This window comes from Varroa destructor, unplaced genomic scaffold (genome assembly GCF_002443255.2).
Source record: "Varroa destructor unplaced genomic scaffold, Vdes_3.0 BEIS01000002.1, whole genome shotgun sequence".
NCBI lineage: Eukaryota > Metazoa > Arthropoda > Arachnida > Mesostigmata > Varroidae > Varroa > Varroa destructor.
The window spans coordinates 31224265-31244054 of NW_019211455.1; the positions used below are offsets into that span (position 1 = coordinate 31224265).

The 19790-nt window shown below is 39.2% G+C and overlaps 1 protein-coding gene and 1 long non-coding RNA gene across 8 annotated transcripts in view; one reads left to right on the forward strand and one right to left on the reverse strand.

Annotated features, from left to right (window-relative positions):
- Positions 1-1413: 1413 nt before the first annotated feature.
- Positions 1414-8192, reverse strand: LOC111244880 (uncharacterized). Of its 2 annotated transcripts, none has more exons than XR_002671102.2 (3): positions 8133-8192; positions 7522-7704; positions 1414-2315 (listed from the first exon to the last, which is right to left on the reverse strand). It is a non-coding gene; the product is annotated as an uncharacterized LOC111244880 (long non-coding RNA). The 2 variants fall into 2 exon arrangements; XR_015322462.1 differs by lacking the exons at positions 7522-7704; positions 8133-8192 and adding an exon at positions 3127-3435 and having other exon boundaries at positions 1414-1834; positions 2252-2315.
- The window catches only part of LOC111244879 (uncharacterized), a 39009-nt gene continuing 23536 nt past the window's right edge, over positions 4318-19790 (forward strand). The window contains exons 1-6 of one of the 6 annotated variants that reach the window (XM_086981882.1): positions 4318-4459; positions 11583-11882; positions 12580-12669; positions 13035-13292; positions 13504-13718; positions 16777-16956. In XM_086981882.1, the coding sequence (XP_086838008.1) occupies positions 4455-4459; positions 11583-11882; positions 12580-12669; positions 13035-13292; positions 13504-13718; positions 16777-16956 (1048 nt within the window). In that variant the 5' untranslated portion in view covers positions 4318-4454. Of the gene's footprint in view, positions 4460-11582; positions 11883-12579; positions 12670-13034; positions 13293-13503; positions 13719-16437; positions 16645-16776; positions 16957-16977; positions 17134-19790 lie in introns of those variants that run through there. The other 5 variants (XM_086981881.1, XM_022792401.2, XM_022792399.2 and 2 more) reach the window with 5 other exon arrangements.

Below are 19790 nucleotides of genomic sequence, written 5' to 3' on the forward strand. Positions count from 1 at the left end.
ATCGAGAAGGCTGGAAAAGCTTGCGGAGATCATTGTTAGCCTTGGATGCCAGAACATGTTAAGTCGCTCCTGCATATGTTTTCTTCTATCACATATATGACCGTCGTTAATTGTCGTTGTCTATTCAATACATACACATACACGCACCTATTGTGGTGCCTGTGCACGCAGTATCGTGCACAGGTGAAAACAGCCTGATATCGAAGGATACTTGGTGCGCGATTTCTATTCGCCAAGTTGTAGTCCACTTTCTATAAATAGTTCTTTGAACGAACAGCAGTATGGCTTGAAGTTTATTTCGATTTATCGCGTCAGATTGTGAAGCTTGTCTAGAAGTACGTGGAGAGCACTCGATAACTGAAGGTATCGTCAAGTGCGGTGTCACTTGAATAAGGCCCCCTAAAATCCTGAGAGAATTAACACTCTTGCCCGGACACGGGCTAACTTATTCTTTCGAGACAACAAAGGTTGTTGATAGCGTATACCGTGCCCAAAAAGAAACTGCTCCAAGCGAGTTTCCGAGCTTTGCTCGATGGAGCTGATAACGTGTTAATGCAGCATTTGACGAACATCGATACGAGCAATGTGGACAGTAATAACTTCCACCATAAAATCATTTAGCTGTTTTAAGTTTTCGACAATTATCAAACTTTCGTTTTTATGTGCGTGCCGTTTAGACACTTTCGGCATGTTGCAATATTGCCCGCTAGTTCAAGAATGAGTTTGTCAATGTTCAGACTATACGTATGCGTTATATTATGGGAAATGCCTCAGATGTTGTCAAAAGCATATGATTTGATTAGAGCTGTTAGCCCATCAGTGTTGAATTTTACCAACACCTATCAAGTGGTTATGATTTAACCCATATTTCCCAAGTAAGGCAACCTTCAGAATTTTGGGCTTATTTTCCACACTAGCACCTATCGGCTGTCCTTGTATCATTTAGGTTTGTCCTTCACAGCCAGAAGTTCGACCTTGGGCGCGCTATCACCTGGCTGATACAGTCGCAGTCTCCAGGAGCTCCGTAAATTCGCTTCGTTTGTTTGCCGAGCCTGACGTTTTGCAGAATGCACAAGTCACTAGCCTGCTTTAAATAATAGCCAGTCATGGCTATTATTTAAAGCAGGCCAAACCATAAGGTGCTTGGCTGTATAAAGGGCAATTGTGTTTGAAGCCAGTAAACTGTCGTATTGGGACGCACCCAAATAGGTCCACCGCCTTGAGCGGATACAAAGATCTTATCCGACAACATTAGATCACCTTACGAATATTTTTGTTTCCGTAAAATCTTTTGCAATGGTGAGATCGAATGTTTGCCATGTGCATAAACTCTACTCTTTCGGTACTTTATGCTGTACTGAACGTACTGTTCAACGTATGTAAAAAAGAACTTAAATAACGTAGGGACTGCTTTCTTTATTTAAAAGCACTGATGAATAAAGTCCAGTATGTCCACTTTACATGAGCGATCGATCAGCTTCTAGTAACAGCAGTAGCTTTTACGTCTTTTGACAGATTCGTAGACTTCGACGATTTCGGCTTCGGGCTGAAAGTTTTTCATACTATCTCGCTGTAACTCGATAAACTACATATGCGCTCATGTCCTTAACTTTTCATTCTACTTATATATATATATCTTTCACTTTGATTACATATTCACGTTGCTTTCAAACATTCTCAATAAATTTCATCGTGTCCTTTTTGATCGACCGAATCTTTTACTTGGAATGTACATACGTTCTATTCTGCATCGGATAACAAACGAAACGTGCACGGTTTGTCCGATCATTCGTAGATGCCTTTTTTGTGCAATGTTTCCTCCTCGTAGATGTTTCTGATTGAATGTAAAACCGCAATCAAGCGGTAGTCAGTATAGAGCTGACCCACTCGTTTTGCGAGAGTCAATATATTAGATTATTATTAAACGACAGTATTCTGGTTGTAGGTCTACGCTGAACAGATGTGTACGGCAACTATTAAGCATTTGGCAGGACACTGGAACAGAGTTTTAGGTCGTATCACAATAAGGACCTATCGGTCTTCATTGGAAGAATGTAGAACACGCCATTGGGCCCATTTTCAGAGAGCGCATGTGTGATTTCTTTGTGTTTTTAGCAGTCTTTAGTTAATGTATCAGGGGGCAACGTGCAGATGCACACAAAAGCCGTAAAGAAGATCTTTCATCCATATCTTTTTTTCTAAAAAGAATGATAACAGAACGTAAGAGGTCGTATGCAAATATTTGGCTTACCGTAGGCAAATTATTGGAGAAACGAATAGTAGATTGTGGTGGCAATCTTGTGCACCTGTATAGGCTGAAAACAATATCGCTGAATTAAGGCTTCACTTAGGATAATTCCGTTACTCAATCAACTGAAAAAAAACTGGTTTCAAAAAAGTGGCCAAGACCGTGTTGAAATTTGGTTGAACTCAATAATGCTTTAGTTCGAGGATAGATTATTTAGATAACAAAAAAAAAAAAACCTTCAAAAATTTCATCACAACAAACAATTCCCGCAAACAGAGTACACCAATGATGGCGGATATTTTTTCGTACGTATCCAACTACAATTCATGTTGGCATATCTATGCCAATTATTAAATCGAAGCTCGATATGACTCAGGAATAACTGGGCATTAATTGATTGATTCATAACCTACGTTAATAATAAATGAAAAATAAAATAAAGCTTTGATTATTTTTGTTTTTAGCTAGTATGATTAAATAACTTGCGTAACTCTTCATCATTAGATTAGGTAATTTATTTATTATTCTGTGTGCGGTAACGGTAAGAAAGGAACGTTTTAGGTTGTGAAAGGATATGAATGACATTTTTTGTGACAATACACTTAAACTATATTCTAACGATAAAATATTAAGTTACAAATGTTCTAGCAAAAGGGAACATATATGCTCCAAGTTAAGTAATTCTCTAATCAGATTTCGAAGTTAAAACGGTCGGCCAACTTTCCGAGCCTTTGTTCCGAATGACGTAAACCATAATCGTCCCATGCCAATGTGAACGTCATCCGTCATCAGCTTCGCGACAACTAGTAACGGAAACATCCACAGCAACCGCGCTATTTCATAAAAAGCATAGACGTTCAATGTACATGCAAACGTACCCCACGCTTCTGTGGATGTTACTGCGATTAAGCAGATCATTCGGCTTAGTGTGGCCGTCATCGATGGGAACTCGCCAGTATATTTACTTATCGTTACCATTGAAACTTATTGGCTATATTACGCTATGCGTAATATAAATAAACAACAATACAAATAAAGGATTTATCGCCGCTATTCGTTCTAGCAGCAGCTGCACACGGATGGTAATAGTTGAGGTGGGAAAGGGTTGACAGCTGTTTCGGAGAAACTTCGCGATGACGATTCATCGATGCGCGCGTACATTTACGCGCCCAACCCCCACACGCCGTCAGCTAAAGTGCGCGCACCCCGCTTTAACGTTCCGAGCAAGACGGTACAGATCCACTGAGAACTCAATACTTTTTCAGACCAGTTGCGGGATTACCAGCAGCTGCTGGCAGCAAGCAGCTGGACGTCGTCAGTTGCGGAGACACGGCGGAACTGTGTCGTATCCTTACGGCGGCGTGTCATCCATGCTAGTCCTTGCAGACGAGTCAGAAGAAACAAAAACTGCAGCACAGGGTATCCATTAATAGCTGTCATTCCGTTTTGGTTGTCACAGTGTCTGGTGTCATGCCTAGAGTAAAATCAACGAAAAGCACCGGTTATGAAGTATCGGTCGATTGCGTGATCGTCGTGGCAGCAGAGTAGTGGCTAGTCTACGAGCAGTCGTCGGAGGAATTGGTGGTCATAATAATTACGATGGTATTCGTTCGTTTCTTTCGTCGATAGCTGTTTCGCCCACGAGTGGGCAAGGCTGCTCACGCGCTCTGAATAGACTAGCATGACACCGCAAGACAACAGGATATCGCCGACGACAACCATCATCGTTGTGTACACGCACGATTTGGCAGGAACTTCCATCATGACGACGAATACGGTTGCGGCTTGATAGGAAAACGTTTTAGCTTTAAAGAAAGCATATACGATGACGGTAAAGGCGGTGGTTCCACTAATGGTATCAGTGCAATCAGAGTTACCCGGCCCGTCCACTCAGTAGTAGTGGAAATAAACCTAGCCTAAAATATCGACCCGAAGTGAATTATCGGACATCATACAGAGCAGGAGTACGATCGATTAGTAGGTGGCTCCGCTGCATAGGGTCTAAATACTATTAATAACGGCCGGGGGGTAATAAGGGTGGTGGAAACGACGGAACAATCCATTGAACTAAGCAGCTCCTGTCTAAAAGTCGACAGATTAGGTGTAAACATAACTAAATTGTGACGTTTGTGTGTCCGTGGTAGATACAGACTGGTTGATTCGAGCAAATTGTTGTGCCATTGGATACGACGCATCAATCTACGCTATGAGGTAGAATACAATTATTGTCTATAATTTTCTTACGCTTTTGTCCCTCGTATTAATTTGAATTTTCCTATTATAATGTAATAAGTAACCTGATGTTTTTTTGTTAAATTGTTCGCTAATTTGCTATTGGTTAAAGATTTTCCGCCTTTGTTTTTCTGAGTTAAGATACAAAGGTAGGATTCAATCGATGACCTATAATTTTATAGCAAAGAACATTTTCTGCGATGTTGACGATGTTTGTAAATCTGCGATATATTCTGGTTTTTAGACGGTTGCCTCTTTAAGCTCTATTAGACTAATAACTTGTGTATGGCCCAGGATGTTGCGGGTAGGGGTTCAAAATACGATTATGAGGACAATCCCATAAAGTTAGGTTTTTTTGGCAAACTCAAACATTAGATTATATAATGCACTATAATAATAATAATAATAATAATACATTGCCATATAGTGAAGTATTTACGATTTTATAGATATATGTTTCGAATTTTACGTGATCGGGGTTGCATCGAAGCACTTACCAGAAGCGAAGCGCTTATCATGGATAATTTATATATATTCACACAACGTAATAAGGACGTCATAGCCTTAATTGAACATTGAAGGGGAAATGCTTAGCTTTTAGCATCACTACTATTTTTAGCGGACATTTAATTAATAGTTATACTAATAGTTTTACGTATGATCTAATGTTATAAATTGTTCACGAGCTATGACACACGGTAAATATCGAAAGCAACACCCAATAAGTTATACGAAACAATGAGAGAGAAAGTTATCTTCGTGTAGTCCTGTTTTATTGTTGGACCTCTGCAAACAATTGTATTCAATAAAGGTACTATAATTTGAACAAAACTTAATAATAGAAGCAAAAAAATACTCGAAAAATACCGAGTGATGACTTCTGCCCACATAAAACTCTTCCGATTTCATTATCTAAGCGAAATGCTTTAAAATATAGTTGCGCTGAGCTGTCAATGTATATAGTGTTACGTCTATGGTGTGTGCCTGAATAGTTGTTTTGATACGTTCCTTCTCGATCAACTTACGTTGCTACAAGGTCCTTATTTTGGAATTAGTGTTTTGGAGTATACTTAGAGGCCGACGAACGAAAATGTTTTCGAATTTTAACCTAAGATTTTGAGGTATTTACTGTGACACCCCTAAGAAGTTTCAACTAACGTCTGTAACTTATTCCATCATGATATGTTGAAGTTGCAATATGGAACGCATGAATGAGCATTTCAGGTGTTTTTGACACGGCTACCAATTGTGTTATGGAATGCCACGAAATTATCATACACTATGATTGTACTAACATGTTAATAAGAGGGCAATTACCTGTCTATAGTGAAAATAGAAGGGTTGCCGTTTTATCACGCTGTTAAAAACGACTCGTTTCAGGGATAAAGATGTTGATTTCAACATGTAATTCTGTTAATTAGTGTGTAGCGGGTGTAACTAATCAACCAGACTGGCCTCTCTGTATTGGAGAGAAAAATCTCTGAACCATTGATGCATCCCAAACAAGGATACGCATCAGATATTGTTGCATAGATTAAAATGATACAAAATGTAAATCGTATGATTTTTAAGCTAAACTGGGTCATTGGAAGTAAGCAAGAACTACCTATTGTTCCAGTTGGATAGCAGTGAATCAATTGGGTACACTGTGGATCCCTTTAGTAAAGTGGTGTAATTAAAAATCCCTATAATTATGCTGTCCCTATAGATATCTTAATAGGATGCTCAGTAATTAGTCGAATTTTCGTCGAAGGATTTCGGCCTTCGAGTGGCCATTGATTCATAGCTCACAAAATTTCAAATTATTTTTGTCATAAAATTACAACAGGCATTATGAGTACCACATATGTGAGGTACTATTGTAATGGAAATACATTAAGGCCACTGCCAAAAAATGCTATTTACACCGGGAATGATTGCAATAATGTGGAGACGCATTTCTTGGGGTGACCTGTGGTGCTATTCAAGATGCTTTCGTTCGTGTGGCACGCTGCACCAGTTCTATCTGTATCCTTGAATTAGCTCATATAAAGATCATACGATCGAAGCGGCAACGGCCGCGATAATTGTTTCTGTGTCCGGCAACGGTAAAAGGTAAAAGTTGACATTTTCAGAAGCTGACTATTCAGACAGCGGCAAAGAGACATCAGCTAACTATGGCGGGTGACTCAAATATTTTAATTAGTCTACCTGTCCCTATCCCCATAGAAATCTTATGTGCCAGTATCATGTTGGGAAGGAACTATAAGGTATTAAAATTGTCTATTCACAAGTTTCAAAAGGCTCGGTGCGTTGTCTTATTGAGCTGACGGATGGCAAGATTTGCATTTTGCTGGCACTGCAAAAGCAACAAAAACGATTTAATTAATATCTCTAGGGGCATATGCCTAAGAAGCATTATATCGTACTATTTAGAAAAGCTACAAATGGATATACGAAAATCCTCGGCCCTTTATTTCAAAATGGGTCGTTTTAAGATAGTAGGGGCTAAGCAGCGGTTCCGGAAACGCCAGTATAGATATGATGTGTTTACTTTATACAAATATCACTTATTTGCCTCTTGGCAATACCGAAACTATGTTGTAACTGCTAAAAATGGAATTTCATGAAATTATCTTTTTTTGGAGTGTGATTCGCGGCCTGAAGCGTCCCGAGATGCTTTAAAATGAAGAACTTTAGCTATTCAGGCTATATAAAAATTCTACTCAGACTACGCGAGAGCGTTTCGACGCGTTGAAAGTTACTCACTAAGCAAATCCAAATCGTCTGCACGTTATGAAGAAAATACAAAAAACAGAAAAACGGGCTTCTCACGTATTGAATAAACAGCCCTGATCTGTCTCGCACGGCTATATTTTGCCTATTAAATAGATACCAACTCAAACTATTTCATGTTTTTACCGAAAAAAAAAAAAAGACAGGAGCTTCTATGCGTTTGGTAGAACAAAGAATCTAATAGGTTTCTTGACAGTTCTCCGTGAAACTGTTGTTAGATATTGACGTCACTGTCAAATCCGTTGGGGCCAAACTGGTTAGCTCACCTGAAGAATGAATCGTTTATCATGTATGGAAGCTGCGATACGATTGTGCTGGGCGGTAAAGCTCATCCTAAAAGTGCGCTAAACCATTTTCCTGTTGAGGACTGAGAGGTCCTCCTTCAGGCCACAGATAATTTTTACCTCCTTCGTCCAGCACTTCTCTAGATCAACGCAATGTTCTTTGGCCTGAAAGTTGTTTTTGAAGGCTACAATTAGCCAACGAGGTCACCAACTAATTCTATTCAGGAAGCAGGAACTTTTACTGAACAAATACGACGAGCTGCTTGTGAACGATCGAGTAAAATAAGTTATAAGATAATAAGGGAGTAACTTTAATGATTTAGGTTTTAGCACTGCTTTAGAGAATAAAGCTAAACTTTGCTAAAGAAAAAATTCAGAAGCGCTTGATATTAAAAATTTAAGATAATAAATAATTATATTTACAGAATTTGAATGTCAAATAATTAGCAGCATCTATAAAAATTCTGATATCTGTGAAGTGAATAGAGTTTAGAAGAATCAGGAAAAAGAGTCCAAAATGAATTAATTTCTCAATCCTAAGCACTAATACCTTCTTCTTTCGGTGTAAGATTTGTTTGGTAAAAATTACGTACTATGCGCTGTGCATCCAGGAGCTTTCCATGAGACAGTTTAGTTATAATACTGTGTAAGAGAGAGCTTGAATAGGATCATTAACACGGTCGTCTTGTGGACCTTGAGCAAGTCGTCCGATCCGCTTTTGATAGTGGCGGTCTTTTTTAAATCTGGACGATACATGCAGGTGCTTATGTGTGGGCTAAATGAACAGGTGTTTATATGGTGATCTAATTAAATATGGCGCGTCTTTAAGAGGGACTATGTGCGCGTTTGATGTGACTCTCTCGATAAACGTCACGTTTGGTATGCTTGTAGCCCCTGTTGTTAGATATCCAATAACATTCAATAACTTTTTTGAGATATATCTTTTTAGTTTTACGCAAAGTAACGTTTACTGTCAAATTATTGTGTTTTTATTGGACATAAAAATGGCGAGACTTTTTACAGGTGAGCTTTCTTTGCGAGACAATAGTAAGAGACGAGTCTCGTAACCGTGAGTATTTGTATATAAATAACAAGATGTCCTTTGAGATTTATCATCAACTCAACTCCTATTACGTTCATTCTTATTTATTGATTGAGTTTCTATACCATTTCGAAGCGATACACCTATTAGATCACGCTGTAGGGTCAGATGTAACAGTACATGTATCAATACCCTTCCGGCTCAAAACAGTCCAAATTGCCCTAGCAATAGGGAGCAATAGCTCCTCGGGAAGAAATTGTCACTAAGAATTTTAAGCTCTAACAGGCCATCTATGTTTATTCCCTCGGTCAGCGTATAGTCTGCAACAAACATTGTAGAGGAACTGACCCGTGGCTTGCCTGTGTATATTGGATATATATCTCACGGTATAATAATCGCAGTTTCAATTATAACGATTATTCTGTAACCAGGTGCTACCTCATTTACAGTCATGGCGTGTCGATTTTGTTTTGACTTTTTTAGCGTTGTTAACATGCTTAATAACGCTAAATTCATGCTAACGTTAGCCTTGTAAAGTCATTACTGTCGCATGCTAAAATCAAAAATATATCAAAAATTTAGATCTTTTTTTTTACAATTCCGTGATAAACCGAGTGTCTAAACTTTGTACTAGCGCCCTAATATATTTCATTTACCTTTTAGCTCAGCATTATGTTAGCTTCTTGTAACTTCAACGCTGAACTAGCTTAGAAAGAAACGGGGCACATTTTCGTCCCCTTTTGAAAATGAAGGACTCTTGCTTTCGGTAATGCCTATTTTGCCTAGTGTTAAACTACTTACAGAAATAAACATTTCTCTACGATTAGAATACGCATTGAAATGTTTCTGAGCGTTCCCATTGCTCTCGAATTCGCTATTCGAATTACTATGGGTTGTTGTTGTTGGCTCTCGACCTATCATTATTGCTGCGTTCAATACGGCATTGCCGCCAAATTTATTCAGTGTCAAAAGAGCACTATTTCGCATTGAGAACTTTGGAAAGATAGGTAAACTTTTCTGAATATATCTTACGTTGTTATCTTTCAACACCGGCTTCTTTAATCGCATCGTGACTTTCAAACATGACTTCCATTGGAACAAACATCTAACAGAGGACGTTTAACGTGACAGATATTTCAGACATAGAACTTCTATTCAGAACGCCTGTCTGTATCGCTAGGAGTGTTAGCCTGGATTTAACTGAAAGGTTATTTCAGCGCACTCAACCAAACTTCTTTTAACGATTATATTTTTTCACTGTTGCTCTACTACTATCGAAGCTCGTCGAAAGCTGAGTAAGGTATTCTAAGTAAGGTAAGTTAAGGCAAAAAACATAAAATCCTGCTATCAGCGAAGTAAATAAAAATGCTCAATTCTAACAGATCCGCTACGTGGAGTAGGTTCTTGACAGACATCGAGCTTCAACGTAGACCTTCGATAAGTTGAATCAGCATCACGGATTTAGGTACTCGCTTAAAATATCTATCATACTTGAAAAAAAAACAGAGAAAAATTGAGTTGTTCGCTTTGTAATATTTATCTTGACTAAGCAGGGCGCCGATTAAGGGACTGCTGGCTGCGACCATTTGATAATAACTTAAAACATTATCAGACTGCTGAAATTTAGCTCAGTATTATTTGTCAATATTCGACTGTCAAGAAAATGTCGACCCTTTTCTAGCTAGAGGGCATACCCTAAGCCATACCTTAAGCAATATGAGTCGCGCTCGAAAGCCAAACTTTGACAGTAGTAGATGTGCTAATATTATGAATTATCCTTGTTCAAATTTAAAATAGAACGCTTTGAATATGAGTGAAATTTCTGCAATGGTTTGCTTCATTGTACTATTTAATAAAAAATAAAGGCACAAATGCTGCTCAGGGCCACAAGGAAGGAGCGCTGTCTATGGTGGAGATGCGTCATCGGATGAGCTGATTCCACGATGGTCTTGTCCTTTTTGTTCCGGAAATTTCGATGTGTGTGAAGGATGCATTAATCAAAAAAAGCGATAGAATGATTGCAAAAGAGATTAGCCATAAGATTGTCAGTGCATCCGTTATTAAACCAGCTCAGGGCAGATAGCTACAAAACAAAAGAACCTCGGTGCTTGGGCACTACACGAATTGATCTAAAACTGTCGCCTAATTGTATTTTCATCTGCGAAACTTTATAAGTATGAAACAAAATTATTCTCCAGGGCATTTGGTCACGGCTAATGAGAAATAGATAACATATAATAATGTGCAGATAAAAACAATGTGGTTGACAATCTGTGGCAAAGCCCAGATTGATGTCAATGGGACTGGAAAGGATCATCCATTATGAATCGGTGGTGTCTGATAAAACGATTCATATGCACTTCTATTTTGACCAACCAACGACAAGCCGTTGAAAATAGTGAATAGAAAAGATGTCGTCTTCCACTGTGACAATACCAGACCCTATGTATCCTTCGCTGCCTGGCAGAACTTTAGGGAACTTGCGTGGTAAACATCAGATTAGCACTTCTTTCGGTCCCTGTAGAATTCCTTTAGTGGTTTTAATTTATTCCCAACGGAAGGATGCAAACATCACTCACCAATTTTTAATCCGGAAAGCATAACAGTGACAGGATTATAGTGTTAGAAGAAAAATGAGAGAAGAACAATTCAAAATAATACGTATTCACTTTAGTAAAATCGTTTCAGAATATGTATATATATGAAGTTGTGGCTTCAAAATGCTTGGCGTCTTTTCAACCATCTTATATATTAAATGTAGTTCTTTTATCCTCCGAGTATTAAGCCTATGCGAATACTGGGGTCGTGCCGGAGGGATATGTCGCGTGAGGTGTCCGACCCTGCTCATTTAACGAAGCCACAAAACTGGGATTAACGGCGCTAATATAGATGGCGTATAACCTACTAGTGGAGGTTTTTAAACCGCCGGGATACTAGCTTGAAAACATTCATAATAATGGGAGGTCTTACCTTTAATTTCAATGATCGATAAATACTTCAGGAGGCTAGTCCGATCACGATCGCTTCGCTTAGGGACCATCTTCCTATTGGTAACAATGCAGTCTTGGTCAGCGCGCATCCCCAGTAGGACAGTTGGGGTACAAGCCCAGAGCAGTCTCTCGATAAGCATCGTTCACAAATCTCCTGATTCGCATCATCGCCATCACGATTATGGACATGATTGCAGTTATAGCGATGGTCGGCCCAGTGATTTTTTCAATGAGGTTCGCGGCGTGTCAACAGCAGCCAGACAAAGCAACCAACAGCAAAACGCTTATGTTGGTCCTCGTATTCCGATCAGGTAGCAAAACAGAACCTTCACATAGTAAAATTCGAAAAAACTTTTTGCGAAAAGAAAAACGACCTTTATAGGTTTTGTTATTTAATATGCATTCGTTCAGAATAAAACTTTACACCCTGTCCCCTTGAACCTAAAGTAAATGGGTATAGGCCAACTGCAGTATATTCATCATTCTTTTATAGCACGAGAGAGCATTTGCAGATGGATTAAATTGGCACAATAATCTGCTAAATATAAAATCCGCTGTTCTATATATATTTTTATTTACCTTATTAAATAAGAACTTTAATACGAACAATCTTGAAAAGAATAGTAAACGTAACCATGCAGCAGTAGAAGAAAATGATTATGTATTTGATGTAACGTTGTCAGTTTTATATTAGTACATTCGTCTATCTCCTATAGGGCACAAGAACATTCAAAAATACACGCTGTTTATGTATTTATAATGTCAGTAGGATAGGTTAGGTCGTTACATAAATGACTTAGGCAGATTAATGTTGAAGACCTGTTAGCGACACAGCTGAGCTTTAACGTTTATTTACCTCAATGTCGATACTATAAAACAACTTGTCTACAGATTACAAAAAAGCTAATTAGCTCTTTATAAGCACAACAGAAAATATCTTTTTCCATCAATCTAAATTAAAAAACGTAAATTTGGTCGATGGTAATAACAACGATGATTTGATTATAGGTATGACATTGGTACTCCAGTGTCCCCGCGACCTCTACCTAGCTATCCAACACTTCGTCCAGCCCCACGGCCCAGATATCCTTCATCAAGGTACACAAGTGGCAATTGCTAGGCCTATCGAATACACAAATTAAAGCATAACTTTTTTCGTGATTTTCAGACTGTTTGTTATGCCGTTCATATACAGTGAATATTTATATTTGTCTTTATCCAGGCTAAGGCAATTAATAAGTAAATTGGTCGCCTAAAAAACAGACTGCTCGCATATTTTTAATTTTTCAATAGATTACTAATTACTGGATTTGTTATCCTCTGCAGCGCTAACGGCGAACTAAGCTGAAGGTGTGATTGGTCTCGAATTGAGGTTACAATGGCCATAACAATGTATGACCAAAAAAGAATATCTCAGTAAATGGTGATACATTATGTTTGGATGTGCTTGGCCTTTACGATAGGTTTTCGTCAGCCGAGATATCAAAAATCGTTAAGGATGCCAAGACGTTAGTAGACGAACGTCTGGCTCACGAGCAAAAAATCCTAATGGGAACGTATCAGGTGCCTGCCTTGGAACCGGATAGTGGTCATCAAGCAAAGCTTAACCCTAGATGGGCACTTTCGCCTGCAACACAGGGTGGTGCATTGACAACTAGGATAAGAAACACCTCTATCACGGCCCTTCTAGCCGAGGAAGCAACTCGACTTCTAGCTAACACGTAAGCTAAGTGACCGTGGTCGATACAAACAGATAATCACTATTTCTCACATCAGTCAAACATTCATACAACAGGTCTTTTCTATATTTGTACTTAAACAACATTAGTTCTGTGGTATCTGAGACGAGTTACATGAAACAATAATCGCAGGACGTACCGCTAGTACTATTATTATCATTAGATTCTGTATTCTATTTCAACACAACTTTAGGTACGCGTTAAATGGGCAGGCTGTCGCTCACGAGTTGCCTCTTGTCGATATACGCGGAACCGAGTTGGACCGGCAATGCTCACATCGTTTTGAGTATCCTTGCTATCCCCACAAGTACCGCTCCTATAATGGGCATTGCAACAATGTACAAAATCCAAATTGGGGAAATTCGGGCACCCGGTACGGAAGATTCTTAGCCCCCGATTATGCTGATGGTAAGTGATTTTTTCGTTGTTTTCTTCGTTACAATGCTCCAACGTACCGCTTTTACGTATCTATATTAGACATCCGAACGGTGCTTGTCACCTTCCAGACATTGCGTGTTCATATCTATAACAAGTCATGGCTTCTCTGATTCACCGCATATATTTTCTTCGTACGTCGTTTAAATCAACTTCCAATAAAAACCTTTATACTGGAACCACCAATACGGAAGGCGAGGTTTGACATTCAGCTTCTGTATACTCAAGGGATTTTCACACATACGAACGTACTGACGTACATTGGCAAAATGCGATAGAACTAGTCATAGATAAAATGATAGCCAGTTATATAAAAAAAAAAACCACATATGCCCGTGTGAGTTTCTAGGAGAAGTACAATCTCGACCTAAAATATAGGCAGTATTAACAGTATACAAATAGGTCGCTAAGGAATACACTACGCGCAACGATTTTTTGTGTAACTCACGCGGATTCGATCCCCATGCCGCGGGTGTGAACATTGGATATAGTTTATACTTAGTACAATTTGCTCTTGCTTTTGTGTAGCTTCTTACCAAAATAATATATCCTAGAATACAGATGATTATCTAATATCTACGGCCAAAGAAGGAGCTATTTTCGCCAACTATTAGTTTTATATGCTGTCGTCAGGAGCAGCATTCAATGTTAGAAGCAAAGACAAAAACAAATGTATGACACACCTACACTAGTCCGGTTTTCATGCTGCCGTAGATAAGTATACGTTATTTTTGTTTATCTAGTCTGGATTGAACTATGTGTTCATTATACGGAATACGTACGTTGCATATGTTGAAGAATTAATTTTTTGTTATTATTTTCCCCCGTTCAGAACAGTATAACTTGCTATTCATTCATACCATTATCCTAACGGCTATTAGTTATCGTAGTACAAAATGGATTTTCGGCGTTGTTACTTAAGCACAGTGCTTTATCGCCGGCAGCACCGGCTTCTCTCCGCATTAGACGTCGTAAGTTACGACGCGACATCTACAAGTAACTACTTAAATTCTTGATCTCATGAATATATAACGAACTACTACAAACAGATCGACGATTTGCTACATAGTACTCTAGAATTTACTGTTATTACAATAGTACTAATAGTAATGGTACGTCGTTACGTTATGTGCTAGAGCCTCTGAATTACTTTTAGCTCGATAACCCTATAAAGCATACTATGGTATTGTAGAAAATGCTTACAAAGCCAGTAGTGGGTGCATATATTCACATACGCCATGAAAGCAGACACGCTGATAGTCACTGAGGTGCTTATTCGTCACCGTTAAAACTTCGACAGTCACAAGGCTCAAACGGCCATTCCGTTGACTTCAGTGACGTCTGTGACATCCCCCGCGCACTTATTGTCGGAAGTGCCGCCCACAGACCACTCTGCATAATAGACTATTAATAAACAAAGGTCATACGGTGCGTGACGCTAAACAAGATTGGAATAGACGAAGAAAAATTGAAGTTTCCGACATTATGCCACTGGCTTCGATAACCACTAGTCCGAACTTTGTTATATCTATTTCTATATAATTTTTTTTATATCTACGTTTTTATATCTATTTATATATAATTATCTCTATCATTTAGTTACGCGTTTACAGTATACATACGTACACGTCAGGAGTTAACAGTGCGTGCATTATGTGGCACGTTGCGCATTTACGGGTTTTGGATCTGCATGTAGTTCGCGCATGCGGCGTAAGTCGGGTCCATTAAATCGGCAGCAGGGACGTTTTGGTCATCGGCTAGATTCTGTTAGATTTCTCTTGACATCTATCGAATTCTGTGATACTGCACAAATTAGCGAATAAGATAAAACCAGTAGCGGGCTGTTAATGGATGCAGATGTGGTCCTTTTGCTATGTCGCTTGCGTTCTTGTTCGAACGCTACACGGAGCAGACACATCTGCGAAAGCCCAAACCCACAACCGGAAACAGTTACCGAGTATTTCGCAAGTGTTTGACTTTCTGTGGGCGTTTAGTAATCCTTCTTTGCCCGCAAGGCCTAGTAGACAAGACCACGGATAGCAAAGCTTGAATAGTGCCAGGGTAAACATCGCCCTCCATAATAGAAACGTGGAGAACGTGTCTAGGATAATTTCTATGTCACTTTTACATATTGAATACTGTCAGTGCTCTTTAGCTCAGTACAGCTTCATTTCGTCATGGAGCCTGTCTGCCACAGAAAATGGCACTTAACTTAAACTTAAGCCTCCGTACGAACGAAATAATGCGTTTTTATCTTCGTTTTTGTGATAACTTTTCGTCTAAGAATGGCTCATCTTATTATCATTTCGGTTGTAAAGACGCTAGCACTGTCGTCGTATAGAATAGATTTCCGAAAGGAGCTGCGAGCGCTGTACATATACGGATATCTGTATATCACTTTAGAGAGTTATCGTGATTTCTTCCGATCTGTCTCGGACCATTTCCTTGCGAAGAAGCTTTTATATACGTGAATGTTTTTTCAATATGCACTTATTTTATTATAAATAGAAATAAGCTACTTGAATCACTTTACAGCATGTACTCGTTGTTGAACTATGTCCTTCCCTTAACGGATGCATGAACTCCTATGCTCGCACGTTGCCAGCTACCACCAAATGAAGAGTCATTTTTTATGATTCGGTAAACGCTCGTAAGGTCAAATGTGTTGCGCGATTCTGATTTATTAGTGTTTCTATAACGGGCCATTCATAGGCAGATAGCTCTTTGTTTTTACATCATGCCTGTTGATCCAAAAATGTACGTGCCACATATATTTAAAGTATAATGTATCAGCGATATTTTGAAAGTTCTGACCGAAAAATCCGATACAGTGCCGTGACTGATGGTCAAAATGCCACACTTTTATCTATCGGATCACTGAATCAAACACGATTCGAGTGTAAGTATGCGTTCGCTCTACATCAATGTATTTTGCACGTGGAGACACACACAACATCAATGTATATTCAGCATGGTTCATGTGACCGTATTTGTATACATGTCCGTGTGTAATTTTATTTGTGATCCATAGGTATATCGGAACCGCGGATGCGTTCATCACTCGCCGGTGGAGGTACGCTCCCATCAGCCCGGAATGTATCCCTTCGTGTTCATGGCGACGCAGATCAACCCCATCCTCATGTTAATGTGATGTTTGTGGCTCTAGCGGAATTCGTCGCGCTCGACCTCGCCAACACGGCGTCGTATGCAGGTATATAAACACATTGGACATCACCTCTGTATGTTGGTAGCCGTGGCCATCTAGCAGTTTTTTTCACTCGATGTTATCGAAGCGGTTCATCTGGAATGATGATGTATCAACTCTCCTTCATATGCTTGCTGATGGGAAATGCGCTTTTTTTATTACATCGAAGTGGTCCGCAAGCAGGTACGGTATGGCAGTAATTTTCTATATGCATATGACGCGCCCTATAGCGTCATTCTACTATTAAAGAGAAACCATTAGAATAGATGTGATACAACGAGGCCATATTAGATATAGGGCGACGTTGTCTCTGAGAGGCAAACAATCACCGGATCGAAGAGAGTTCCACTTTAGCCGAATTAAGGTTTACCTATAGGTTGTTGCTGACTGTTGTGCGCACGAGATGTGAACATATCGTACCACATCGTACCACGGAAATACACGTAGCCCTTGGCAAATGAGAACGGACCGCTTCACCTATAATGTGGCCAAACCCATTTACTGCAACATGTGCCGACTCATTCTGTGCCGCTCTTTCAGGCTTCATTAGACACAGCTTTAAAATTGTCCAACTCAAGATTAATCTCTGCCATCTTTATTTCCCGTGTGCGGAGCAACTTTAAATAAGCAAGAGTAACAAAAAGCTTGCATCTGCGTCGAAGATTTTGGATAAATAGCTGTCTGAAACACGTATTTGTTCATATAATGAACGGCATAAGTGTGTGGCGAGCTTTAAGAACGGTTTTGCTTCGATCACTGGCGAAAGATGTGCCCTCAGCAGGAAGCTATCTGGGGTCCTCGCGTTAGTTTGCGACGCACTCGACGGAGGTTCGACCGTTCCTGGACAAGATCATCCCAGATATTTAAAGCCTGTATTTCCTGCTCATCTTTATACAACAAAACAACTGTTCTGCAACTTTGGGGCTAGGGATGTAATCGAACTAACGTTACAGTTAAGCAGACAGCACGACAATTTACCAACAAACAACAAGTTCCTTTGAAACGTAACGGTCTCTCTTATGGCCTACAATAGACTCGGAATAGTGGCTTAGATTGTGATGAACGTGCGTGAGCCGAAGGTTAGTTTATACCAAATGTTGCTTTTTCTGCACAGCAAATGTGCACCCGTATTGAAAGCGAATAAAACTTATCCATATTTTGCTGCGGGCTCAGTGAAGGTTCCGAAGTTATTCATAGGCATTAGTTATTAATCGTTGACTTCATAACGATAACAAATTGACTAATATGCAAATTATGTATTAAGTATTGTAATATACTTGGTTTGTATCATTTCAATACAGTTGGTTCTGTAGACAGAATCGCGTTGCTCCGAGACACTCTTGGTCATTTCTACTTGTGTGGGATCGTATACGACTAGCCAGCCGCTTGACGGTGTCGAATGAGCGTTATTGGAACGTGCTGTTTTTATGTTACCGCGACCGGAAAGATCTGTGTGGGTTTTTTGATGATGATTCATTACAGTGACAGAGCGATATCAAAAGTCAACAACAACTTGCAATTCATCGCAGCTGTCGCGTCATCGGCCTAAGCTGGCCTGTATGGCCTACGCAGTTATTGTCGCTGCCGCTATTACCATTACATTCCCCGATCAACGGCACCTGTTTAAAAATCGATTTCGTTTAGAGCTTTGACCTTTTTTTAACTTGGCGAAGCACTAATTTGATCATGAACATTTTACTGTAAACTTCCCAAGATTTGGGAGCAACGTATCGTTATCGAATCAACTTTCCGACCAGGAGAAAGAAGATCTCCTGTAACGTATATGTACACTTATGCAAAATACGAGGAGGAAGTCTTCCACGTCAAAACAGTGCATGACAAAATGTACACTCGTCTATTATCTCGGCGAACGGTAGGAGAGGCTGCAAATTAGTGGGCAACTATTTTCTCTATTTATTCATTTTTATTTAGTAATTTTATGTGTAGAAATTCAGGTAGCCTTGACTGTTTTGCAGTGAGCCGGCAGCTGCTAACGCTATTGCGCTTGGGCCATATAGATGGCTACAGGTGGCCGTATCGATTGCTGTAACATCTAGTACTAATGTGTTCCATAAAAACAATTGTTGAAATTAACAAAGCATAGGATTTTTCCTGGTTGATGTTTATATTTGACAGTGTTTACTATGTCATTTTCGAAGATATATGCATGTGATAATTTTTCAAGTATGTCGATAGGTCGTACTGTATGTATGAGAGTTGGCTTCGGTTGTTCGGCTCTACACGCGCCAGCTAAGCGTAAACTCAATAATGAATTACAACCTGGCCTGATTTAAGGAAGGTTCATAACGTTTGACGTGGAAGCACGCCCAGTTTCTAGCACATTTACCTTTTTATGACCTGAAAAAGAGTGTATAACAATGGCAGCTTCTCGTTCGTATCATGCAACTATATACATTGAAATTTTCTTATGTATGATAAACAACGTTAGAAGTCTTCAGTTTATATTAAAGCAGACATGTTTCGATTTATCTTTGTCACTAAATCTGATTTGATCAAATGTTTTTTCGATACTCTCCTCACAAATAGGTAAAAACTAATTTGAAGTGAAAACGATCAACTTAGACCATATTATCATATTATTAGAAAAGAAAAGCCCTGAGACGCTAAAGCTTTCTAAGATGATTTTTAATAATTTCTTAACAATCTTTGACAAAAGTAAATATCCAGATGTGATCTTTGTTGAAAATCCGGCAAATTTAGCGAAAAAAATAATAATTAGTAACGACGATCACATACGCTGGCAGAATAACGACAAAAACGCTCATGGTTTAAACAAAGCGCAGGAAGCGTTCTGAAAGTAATGTTACCTACTATATATA